The sequence below is a fragment of the Ochlerotatus camptorhynchus genome, unplaced genomic scaffold, assembly GCF_037179485.1.
Source record: "Ochlerotatus camptorhynchus isolate MF236.1 unplaced genomic scaffold, CSIRO-AGI_Acam_v1.1 ptg000290l, whole genome shotgun sequence".
NCBI classification, from domain to species: domain Eukaryota; kingdom Metazoa; phylum Arthropoda; class Insecta; order Diptera; family Culicidae; genus Ochlerotatus; species Ochlerotatus camptorhynchus.
In genome coordinates, this window is record NW_027040779.1 from 2,121,720 (window position 1) to 2,133,812 (window position 12,093).

The following is a 12,093-nucleotide window of genomic DNA, read 5'->3' on the forward strand; positions in this document are numbered from 1 at the left end:
AATGTTAGCAGAGCCTGAACATTAATAAACACTCCTCCTTGAACTGTACTGGGAGTACGCCAGCTGATGATTGATGTTCTGTTATCTTGAGTTTGTTCAGTGGTTTTGTTAGCATTTCCGCATCCATATGTTCCGTTGGATTGTAGATTACGAATAGCATGCCTAGTTTAACAAGAACCTTGGTGAACTGGAACTTGGTATTCCAGTTTCTCCAACTCCAAATGTCGGATAGCGTTTTGATTGCCTTCGAGTAGCAGGATTTTAGTTTCCGCCTCGTGGAAATCATTAATAGGCTTCCTAATCCAGAGAAGTTCTTGAAATGCCTCTGCAGGAGCAATGAACTCAGCCTCCGTTGAAGATAGGGCAACGCAGATTTGCTTCCTTGCCGGCCAACTGATCGCACCTCCACCAAACAAAATAAGGAAACGGCAGGAAACTGTTCCTGACGACGATGGCCGTTTGGTGGTGTCGCTGTCCAAAAAGGAGCACATCATTGAACGCTTGGGAGATTCAAGGCGTAGCGCTGAGAAACGATTTGCAAGCTTGGAGAACCGATTCGATACCAATCCGCAGCTGAAGGAGCTGTATTGCGAGTTCATGGAGGAGAATTTGTCGATGGGTCACAAGAAGAAGGTACAAGAAGAAGATCTGTCCGAGTCAGCGTGCTATTTCCTACCATGCCGCGTTGAAACCGGATAGCACAACAACGAAGCTGCGGGTTGTATTCTATACTTCGTGCAAAACTACATCGGGATTCTCGCTCTGGCCCTGTAGTCCAGGATGATCTTATCTCCAGTCACACACGGTTCCGTTTACATCGCATCGGAATGGTAACAGAGGTAGCCAAAATGTACCGGTTGATTAAGATGTTCCTGCTCGATCAGAAGTTGCACCTGATTCTGTGGAGGAAATCCCCGCATGATCCGATCGATATTTTCCAACTGACGACCGTTACGTACGGTACAGCATCGGCTCCTTTTCTAGCGACTCGTTGCTTGGTAGAGTTAGCAGAAGATGGAGAATCAACACACCTGATCGCTGTTAACATCCTGCGGAAAGATTTCTACGTTGACGATATGATCACTGTGGTTGATAATCCAGAAGAAGGAAGAAGGTTAGTCGAGGAAATGGTCAATCTGACCAATTTAGCTGGATTCACTTTGCGCAAGTGGAATTCGAATAGCGAAGAAGTTCTGAGCGAGCTTCCATCACATCTACGAGATGAATGGGCGGTATTTGACATGGGTTCGCCTGCATCGTCCGCTACCGTCAAAACTTTGGCTCTTTTCTGGAGTCCGACAACCGATAACTTCTGCTTCACCGCTCCCAAATGGAATCCCACCCCAACCGTTACGAAAAGAACCATCGTCTCCGATGCGTCGAAGTTATTCGATCCTTTGGGACTGATGGGACCTGTCGCTGTTGAAGCCAAAATCTTCATCCAAACGTTATGGAAACTGCAAGTGAGTTGGGACGAGCCGCTTGCTGCCCTGGAATCCATTACCATTCCCAGATGGGTTGGGTGCAGCAAGAAATGCACATCTATTGAATGGCACGGGTTCTGCGACGCCTCTGATAGCGCTTACGGTGCTTGCTTGTATCTTCGATGCACGTACGCTGATGGATCGGTTCGAGTCCAGCTAATGATATCGAAGTCAAGAGTAGCGCCGCTGGAGGATTTGAAAAAGAAGAAACGCAAGCAGTCTACGCTCCGTCTAGAACTCTCGTCCGCTCTGTTACTCAGCCATCTATATCAAAAGGTGCGTCATAGCACTCAACTGGCCGTTCCCTCGTATTTCTGGACGGACTCCAACATTGTCAAATTTTTAATTGCTTCCACTCTATCACGATGGCAGACTTTTGTTGCAAATAGGGTGTCCGAGATCCAACATCTTACAGAAGGAGGAGTGTGGAACTACCTAGCAGGAATACAAATCCCAGCCGACGTTCTCTCAAGAGGTATATCAGCTTGAATACCAGAACAGTTGGTTCAGAGGTCCCATCTGGCTACACCAAAGTAGAAGTTACTGGCCCGAGAATGCTGAAGTAGCTATTGATCAGCTTGATCCAGCACTTTTTGAAGGACGTAGCACCATTGCCATGTCGCTACAAGCTTCTCCACCGAGCGAAATCTTCTCGCTCTACTCGTCGCTCTTCAGTCTAGTTCGTATGGTGGTCTGGATTCGCCGATTTCGCCACAATGAATAAACAGATAAAAATTCTGAATTTTAATTGTGATGTAAACATTCATTTACGTAGACTTGTATTTCATTTCACGCCACCGAGTAACTTGCAAACAATATTGTTTACAAATATGGGCTTTTGTATACAATATTTGCTACATTGCATGAAATGTGTCAGAACTTTACATGATATATAATGTAAACGTATATGATATGTGACGCTCCATTTATGTGCATCATATTGAACAGAAATTTACACTACCTTTTCGAACTGTGTAGAGAGCTAACCGAACTTCCAGGAAATTCGGGTACATCGGAACGCAGGAGTATGAAGATGCACTCAAGAACTTGGTTCGACTGTCACAAAAGGAATGCTTCCCGCAGGAGATAGCAAGTTTGTCCCGAAAGCTGCAGGTTCAAGATTCGTCCAGGATATCATCGTTGAATCCTCAGATCCATGAGGGCATCGTTTGCGTTGGCGGTCGGCTGCAGAATGCGCTGGTATCGGAGAGTCGGAAGCATCCGATGATACTCGACCATCGCCATCCTCTCGCTAAACTGGTAATTCGGCATTACCACTTGACGATGCTTCAATCCGGGCAACAAGTTCTGATCGCAAGCACACGAACATCCGTAACATTGTACGATGAATCCTGCACGAATGCATCACCGATGTCAACAACAGTTGATGGCCGAGCTTCCACCGGAAAGAGTAATTCCAGCACCAACATTCATGAAGGTGGGTGTGGATTACTGCGGCCCGTTCCTGGTCACCTATCCACAACGTCGTAGTCCTCCCGTGAAGTGCTATGTTCCTGTATTGGTGTGCCTCGTCACCAAGGCAGTACACATTGAACTTGTCGCCGATCTCACCACCGAAGCATTTCTAGCAGCATTGAAACGCTCCACCGCTCGTCGAGAAGGTCCAGCGTTGATTATGTGCGACAACGCCAAGAACTTTGTAGAAGCTAATCAAGAACTACGGGAAATACTGAAGCTGTTCGAACGTCAGCAGTTCTAGAACGCAGTAGCCAGTAACGCCGCATCGGAGAGAATTGACTTAAAGTTCATCCTGGCAGGATCACCAGACTTCGGAGGTTTATGGGAAGCTGCCGTAAAATGCTTCAAGAACGTCTTCAAGAAAACCATCGGAACAAGAACTCTGCTCTACGACGAAATGCAGACAGTTCTCGTACAGATCGAAGCGGTTTTGAACTCCAGACCCCTCACTCCAGCTAGTAACGATCCTGGAGACTTCAAAGCGCTCACACCAGGTCATTTTCTAGTTCAACGACCGCTGACAGCAATCGCTGAGTCGAACCTGGAGCATCTTTCTGCTAATCGGCTCTCAGTCTGGCAAAGATTGCAGAACTACATCTGGACGCTGTGGGAAAAATGAACTACTCTGCATCTCTCGGACCTGCATAATCGCACGAAATGGACAAGGCAACGTGACATAGGAACTATGGTCTTACCACCGCTGAAGTGGAATCTTGGTCGAGTCACCGAAATATTCCGAGGCTTTTACGACAACATCCGGCTAGTAACAGTGCGCACAAGCAATGGAGTCTTCCGAAGAGCCATCTCGAAAATTTGCGGTGTGAAATCTCTAACCGCGATTCAAGGTGCTTTTTCATAGTGACGATATCACTGCGTGTAGGAACTAAGTGCGTGAGACACCGGCGATTACCATCGATTTTATGTGCGTGAACAGGATCTATGGTCCAGATGATCGCCTGCCCAATCCGCATCCGCGTTAGCCTTCAGGTCAGCTTTTGCATTTCTCAAGTCCAGCAAAAAAAAAATTTCGTTGCAAACAGGTATCGCATTGTACGCTTTGCTTCGGTCCAGTCAATCGAATCTGGTAAACTCACCTTCCTTCAAAGCAAAGAAACGCGCTGTTTGCCACATCCGGCCTCGTGTTGACTGCTACGTAGAGCAAACCACCAACCAAACTAAAGTTCGACGTATTGTTTGGTAGCTTACTTGACTCCTCCTCCTTTGCTAGAAGATAGCCTGGGTCCATCGGGATGGATGATGGTTTCGCCATTAACAGTCCAAATCGCGAGGCCAGTCGTTGGATGTAACACTGTTGATTAAGCAGAACACTTCCATCTTATTCATACCGCCGGACATCGCCAAGGAAAGTGGTTTTGTATTTCCTAGATAACGCTTTCAGGATAGCTTCATATTCCGGCATGGTCTCACACACGATGAACATATCGTCGATGTACAGAATGATGAACGCTTGCTTCTCACCCTTGGTTCTAACTCAGCAGTAGATTGGAGAAAACCCAGCTTCTTGAAACAATCATCAATCATCTGGTTCCAAATCCGTCCGGACTGCTTCAGACCGTAGAGGTTTTCCCAGTCTTGTACCCTTTCGGTTGACGCATGTATACGTCTTCAGTAAGCGTTCCATGTAGGCCGTTTTAATATCGACGTTCTTGACTAGAAGCTTACAACGCGTGGTAAAGGTTAGCAAAGAACGATATGTTACCTGTTTTGCCACCGGAGCGAACACCTGGCCATAGTCAGTGCTGAACTTCTGACTAAAACCATGTGCGACCGGTCTCGCCTTATATCGTATAGTGTGGCCCATCCCGTAAACAAAGAACGATACAGGTACACTGAAATGTATTGTAACCATACAATAGAATTTATTGTACTTAAAATAAATTGTATTGTCAACAACTATAAAATAACCATATAATTTATAGTTTCCACGATAGAATCTATGGTAAATGTGGAAATCTACAATAGAACAAGGGGGTTGTTATGTATCTTAACCGTACAGAAAATCACTTTTTCACGAATAAACTTGAGTTATTTACCATTAATTTTATTGTTTTTCTATTGTTGAAAATTCATGCTCTATGGAACATATTATCTTTTGTAATAACACTATTTTAAATTTACTTGTATCATATACATACAATAGGATCGATTGTTGGCAATAGATTTTATTGGGATTTTATATTATTTTATGGTAATTGTATGGTTATTTTTTCCGGGATGCTCGACCAACTTCCGCTTATACAGACAATTGCAGTCAACTGCCTTTCGTCCATCTGGAAGCGCCCCAACGTTCACGTCCAGTTATCTTGAAAGGACTGGATCTCTTCGTACGATGGTTTCTTCCATTTCTTCATGTATAGATTCGTCGCAGGAACTGCATTCGGTGTCGGTCGTATCTTCCGATTCGTTTTCATTTGAGACTTCGTGATTCACTGCTTGCATAGGAGACAACAGCTGCAAAATGTCTTGGTATGACCACCTCCTCCAGATTAGGAGATCGGTTTAGTTACCCGACGGCATACCACGATACCACCCATCAGGGCATTCCAAACAAAAATGCATATATTCCGGCGTGAAGGAACGTACCGCTGTAAAAAGATACTGTTTTGCAGATTAAAACGCAAAAAAAATCATGTAAATATCCAATCTAACACAGATTGAAGGTAAATACCTTTAGTTTTACCTCATTATCTTTTAATTTATCATCTAAACAAGGAAGAAGCAAAAGGCTCCTTCAAGTTCTATGGAATAAAACATTCCAATGAACATAAACGAAAACCCTATTAGTAAATTCCATATCGTGGCAGGGTGGGGCATATAAATATATTTTTTATAAAAAAGATTTTTGTTTTCACATTTACAAAATTAGAATATAAAATAACTTGATTTGAAGGTAAAATAACTTCATTTCATAATATAAGGGCACTGTAAAGCTTTTATTGCGCCAATTCCTTCGAGATGGTGCTTGAAAATTGCACCACAAAAGGCGCATGAAGGGACAAACTTCAATGAAAATTTTTGTTAAAAAAATTGCACCACAGTGGTGCATACAAAAAATTTCTGGTGTAATTTTTGTTTCAAGGTGGTTCATGGAGGGTTAAAAAAAGAGGGTAAATTTAAAGTTGAAAAAATTCACCTTCGTGGTGGTAAATCGTAGAAAAAGTTTTTTATTGAATATTTCTGGTGTAAAAATATCATCAAGGTGGTGCATGGAGAGACTAATCAAAATGAATAACACTGGTGGAAAAATTGACACTACAAACTTGGAGGTGCAAATTTAACTGAAAATTGCTGGAGGATAGTTCGCAACACTGTGGTGAATGTAGAAGCAAGGTTTATTCATTTTTCTGGTGCATAATTTGCATTGTTCTGATGAATGCAAGCTTCATTGAAAATTCATGGCTGAAAATCTGCACCATTCTGGTGCATGATTGATTTGCCACCAAAAAATTGCACCATAAAGGTGCATGGTAAAACAAACTTCACTGACAATTTTTGGTGTACCGTTCTGGTGAATGGAGGACCATGCTTTATTGAAAAATTTGCATTGCTCTGGTGGAAAACTTGCACAGGTCGGGTAAATGAAGGTACAAGCTTTATTTAAAATTAAGCTTTATTGAAAATTTCTGGTCGAAAATCTGCACCGTTCTGGTGAACAAATGAGCAAGCTTTTCGGAAAAATTTTGTTCTTAAATTTGCATCCTTCTGCTGAATAGAGAAACAAATTTTAATAATAATTTCTGGTGTAAAATTTGCACCATTCTGATGATTTACAGAAAATTTATAAAATTTATGATGAAAAATCCAAAAATAGGGGCAAGCTTTATTTGGTGGAAAATCTGCAACATTCTGATGATAGGAGAAGCCAGATGTATTAAAAATGTCTGATAGAAAATAGAAAAAGGAAATCTGCACGAATCAAAAGATTGGGGAAGCAATTTTTATTGAACACTAGCTCAGTGTGCCCGGCCTTGCTCGGGATTCAATATAAGCTTGAGTTTATGCGCCAATTAAAAAAGGTCTACCAATCTTATCTAAGGGGCTACCCTCTATAACCTCCACATGCCAAATTTGGTTCCATTTTCTTGATTAGTTCTCGAGTTTTGCAGAAATTTCTATTTCATTTGTATGGGAGCCCCCCCTCCCCCTTTACAGAGGAGGGAGGGGTCTCGAACCATCATAAGAACCTTTCCCTGCCCCAAAAACCGCTGCATACAAATTTTCACGCCGATCGGTTCAGTAGTTTCCGAGTCTATAAGGGTCAGACCCCGAACAGGAACAAATATCTCAATACCTTAAATTGGTAATAATTATAAGAGGTATAATACCAAAGAATAATATCAAAAAAAAAATGTTCCCACAATACCATTCCAATACCAAATTTTGATGATGCAATACCAAAAAAATATCTCTTAGGCATTCTTTTGGTATCCAAATATCATTTTTTGGTATTTGCAAAGAATTTTCCATGTATTTTTTTGGTACTATTCTTTGGGGTTTTACCTCTTATGTCATGCTGGTCAATACAAAATTTACGTATCAGATCAAAATTGAGTATTCATTAGTTATATTCTCCTGCTCGGAACAGACAGACAGAAATTCATTTTTATATGTATAGATTTTCGGTGGAAAATTACCACCATGCTGGTCAACTGAAATTTTCTGGTCTAAAATTACCTGCGGGCAAGTTTGTATTGAAAATTCCTGATGTAAAAATTGCACAGTTCTGGTGAATGTAGCGGCAAGCTTTATTGAACATTTCTGGTAGAAAAACTTCAACGTTTTGGTGAATGGACGGACAACTTAAACTTGACTTCCGAGAAGAAATTCAACGGTATTGAATTCTGAGGACTGTTCCAAAAGAAAAGATTTCTGGGGATGATTCCATTATTATTCTGCGAATAATTTCTAGTGAATCCTGCAGATAGTTCGAAGATAATTTCGAAAAGAATACCGAGAAAATTAAATTTTGAGAAAATTCCAAAGGGATGTTGATGAAAATTTCAAGGGAATTTCGAGGATAATTTCAAGCTCATTCTGGGAAGAATTTCTGGAGAAAACAGAGGAAATTCTGTATTGGAACTGAAATTTCCCTAAAGTTTCAGAAGAATTTCCTCCGTATTCTCCAGAAATTCTTCTGAAACTTTAGGGAAATTTCAGCTCCAAGGTGTTCTGAGAAAAAAAAAAGTTCTAAAATATTCCGAGAAGAACCTCAAGGATATTGAATTCTTAGGATAGTTTCAAAATATTTCTGGGGAGAATTCAAAGAAAATTCTGCGAATAATTTGTTGTGAATCCTGCAAATAGTTTCAAGATAATTCCGAAGAAGACCGAAAAAAATAAATTTTGAGTTAAATTCCAAAGGGTTTTTGAGGAAAATTTCTAGGGAGTACCGATAATTTCTAGCTCATTTCGTGAATAATTTCTGGATAATACTGAGGAAATTCTTCTGAAACTCTAAGGCAATTTCAGATCCAAGGTGTTCTGAGTAAAAGTCAAGAAGAGTTCTAAAAATAATTCCAGAGAACTTTTGCGAAGAATTTCAATAGAGCTCATAGAGTTCTAAAAATTACATTTAAAGACAGCTTTTGGATTCCCTAATTGAAAAGTGGGTATTAGTTTGCCATAGAACCTTGGTCTATTGTTGTCTTTGTCTTTGTATTTGTATTTATTGTATAAATCCATCTGACATCGTGGTCTTAATGAATAAAACTTAACTAAAAAAAAAACTTTAACGCGTTTTACAGAAAAATCAAAATCATTCTGGTCGATTCCGTAGGCGGTTTCGAAAGACGTTGGTAGAGATATTGAAGTCAAACAAGCTGTAATTGTCTTGGAGTCTTCGACATATCGAATCGATGGGATTGTTGGATCCGTACTGTGTTCGTCTCGTTGGCTGGCGCAATAGCTGTCTAGATCGCAGCACTAGTTGAGGGGCGTAGATGTTGAGCTGACTCAGCAATGCAGGGCAGTCTATTTCGGAGCGTAAAATTTTGGCTCCTAAGATAGCTTGGCTGAACTTGCGTCTTTCCACTAGCGGTTCAATACCAAGCAGCGCACAGCGGTGCTCGTAGCGTGGTAGTCGTAATGAGTCGATCCATGGCAAGCCTCGTAGAGCACATCTCACAAATTTCCGCTGCACTGATTCGATTCGTGAAATCCACACAGCATCGTTCGGAGACCAGACGGCAGAAGCAAATTCAAGAATTGATCTTACTAGCGAGCAATACAGAGATCGCAAACACAGAGGGTCATCAAATTCGTTCGCTATCTTGAGAATAAATCCAAGTTGACGATTTGCTTTATCAACTATTTCCGAATAGTGCATTTTGAATGTGAGTTGATGATCCAGTACCACACCCAAGTCTTTAACATGATCAACCCGATTCAGTACAGTGCCATTGATAGTATAGTCATGTAGGATAGAATTTCTCGTTCTTCGAAAGGATATGATTCAGCATTTGGACACACCGACTGCTAGATGATTCAGTGCACACCAACTGACAAACAAATCTAGCTGTTGTTGCAATTGACGGCAATCATCGGTGCTCCTAACAACCAGGTAGATTTTTAAATCGTCTGCGTAGAACATTAAGCAGCAATTCAGAAGAACGTGGGACACATCATTGAAGAACAACGCGAATAACAGCGGCCCCAAATTGCTCTCTTGCATCTCACTGCGTCCTAGCAAGAAGTACGGTCGACTTGTTTCGCGCTCCGTTGTTTTGGAAGTTTTCTCGGTATTCGCTTGATATAAATTATCAGTTTTTTCTCACTAAGTGACTCCTGGCATAGTTCCCGGTAAATTGATCGAAAAGTGAGTTTTTTTGTAGTAGAAAGTGTCATTTTCGGAACGATTAATCCGTGCTATTGGTAATTCGCAAACCAATTTGGGCATCATCGTTGCGTGGTCACGCATACGCGCTCACGCATACCCGCTTACGTATCATCATCATCGAGTGTGAGCACCCGTTTCTACATCTACATCGTTCATCAATCATCGTGCGCCTGTGTGCGCTGAGTACCGAGCCTCGATCAAGTGCACCACAACGAAGGTCATCCACGCAGCTCGTCTCTTCCAGCTATCTGTGTAAACGCCTACACATATAACGCTCGGTGGTAGTAGTATAGAATTATCAGATAAGTTTTTGTTTTTTTTTGTTTCTCTTCCTCCTCCATTAGTTAAATTTTCATTTTGTATTTCTGTGTTTGTAGTGTTTTCTGTGTATTGTGTCTGTGCGTTCAGTGGGAGAGCGTTTTGCGCTCCCACTAGTTGAACAAAATGGATGTTTTGTCAGAAGACGACATGGATGACCATTCATCTCAGAATAATGATGATGTCATCCCTGGTTCGTCGTCTCAGTCTGTCAATGGGCAGGATGAGAAAAGCACCAGATTGCGGGCCTACCCGAATGACTCGACTGGCCCATGGGTTGTCTATTTTCAGCCCAAAACCAAACCCTTGAATGTTGTTCAGATATCTGATGATCTGACAAAGCGATTCTCTGCCGTGACCGAAATAACGAAGGTTAGGCACAACAAACTTCGTGTGACCGTCGCTAACCTGAAACAGGCCAATGAAATTGCTGTTTCCCAGTTTTTCACACTGGAATATAGGGTGTACATTCCAGCCTCTGATGTGGAGATCGAAGGCGTGGTCACTGAGGCGAGCCTGAACCCCGAGATACTGGAGAAGCAAGCGGTTGGCCGATTCAAGAACCCCTTGCTTCCTCCGGTAAAGATACTGGCCGTTCATAGAATGAAGTCAGTATCGCTCAGCGAGGGTAAAAAGAGTTTTACCCCCACAGACTCGTTTCGGGTGACCTTTTCTGGATCTGCCCTTCCTCAATACATCGAGCTGGGAAAACTTCGTCTTCCTGTGCGGTTGTTTGTACCTCGGGTCATGAACTGCCAGAATTGTAAGCGGTTGGGACATACGGCCTCCCACTGCGGCAACAAGGCACGCTGCTCCACATGCGGGGAGAAGCATGAGGATGGCGCCTGCGCAGCTACTGCACCAAAATGCGTGTACTGCAATGGAACTCCTCCTCATGCTCTCTCGTCGTGCCCGGCGTACAAACAGCTCGGGGACAAAATGAAACGCTCCCTTAAGGAACGTTCCAGGCGGTCTTTTGCAGAAATGCTTAAGACAGCCAAGCCATCGACCAACGAAACAAATCCCTTCGCTCTTTTGTCAGATGACGAGTCTGGCTCTGACTTGGCTGAGGAGGGAGTTTCTTTCAGTTTTCCGGAAGGTTCTGCCCGGAAACGAAAACGCATCCGTTCGCGGAAAGTTGCAGATCAAGAACCCCAAATCAGCTTGCCCAAATCAAGGAGTGGTGGAAAAAAGGAGACTTCTACTCCTCCTGGATTCCGCAGAACTGATTATACCCAGGATTTTCCACCTCTTCCGGGGACATCCAAAACCCCTGATGCCCCAATTTTAAGAACAGAAGCCCCTTCTTCATCTGGGCTGTTCTCATTTGATGACATTGTGGACGGTATTCTCAAATACCTCAACATTTCTGATCCTCTGAAAAGCATTGTCCTCACATTGCTTCCGACTGTGAAATCCTTCTTGAAGCAATTGACTTCAAAATGGCCCCTTCTTGCAGCTATCATCTCCTTCGATGGATAATTTTCCAAACGAGGTCGGGGATTTGATCACTGTTCTACAGTGGAATTGTCGAAGTCTTATTCCGAAATTAGATTCGTTCAAGTATTTAGTCCATAACAATAATTGCGATGCATTTGCCCTCTGTGAAACATGGCTCTCTTCAGAAATTGATCTCCCTTTTTTTGATTTTAACATTATTCGATTGGATCGTGGGGATTCACGTGGAGGAGGGGTACTTTTGGGGATCAAAAAGTGCCATTCCTTCTATAGAGTGAATCTTCCCGAATTCCCCGGTATTGAAGTTGTCGCATGTCAGGCTACCATTAAAGGTAAGAGCCTTTGTATTGCTTCTGTATATATTGCTCCTAGAGTCTCTGTTAATCGCAAACAACTTTTCGACATATGTGCGGTACTTCCCGCTCCATGGTTGATCATGGGAGATTTTAACTCCCACGGTACAGGCTGGGGGGAGCTGTACGATGATAACCGTTCTAC

At 42.5% G+C, this 12,093-nt stretch overlaps 1 protein-coding gene across 1 annotated transcript in view; it reads right to left on the reverse strand.

Annotated features, from left to right (window-relative positions):
- Positions 1-5,272: 5,272 nt before the first annotated feature.
- LOC135706744 (uncharacterized) overlaps positions 5,273-12,093 on the reverse strand; it is a 282,223-nt gene continuing 275,402 nt past the window's right edge. Inside the window, exon 6 of the mRNA XM_065228398.1 lies at positions 5,273-5,377. Within this exon, the coding sequence (XP_065084470.1) occupies positions 5,273-5,377 (105 nt within the window). The remainder of the gene's footprint in view (positions 5,378-12,093) is intronic.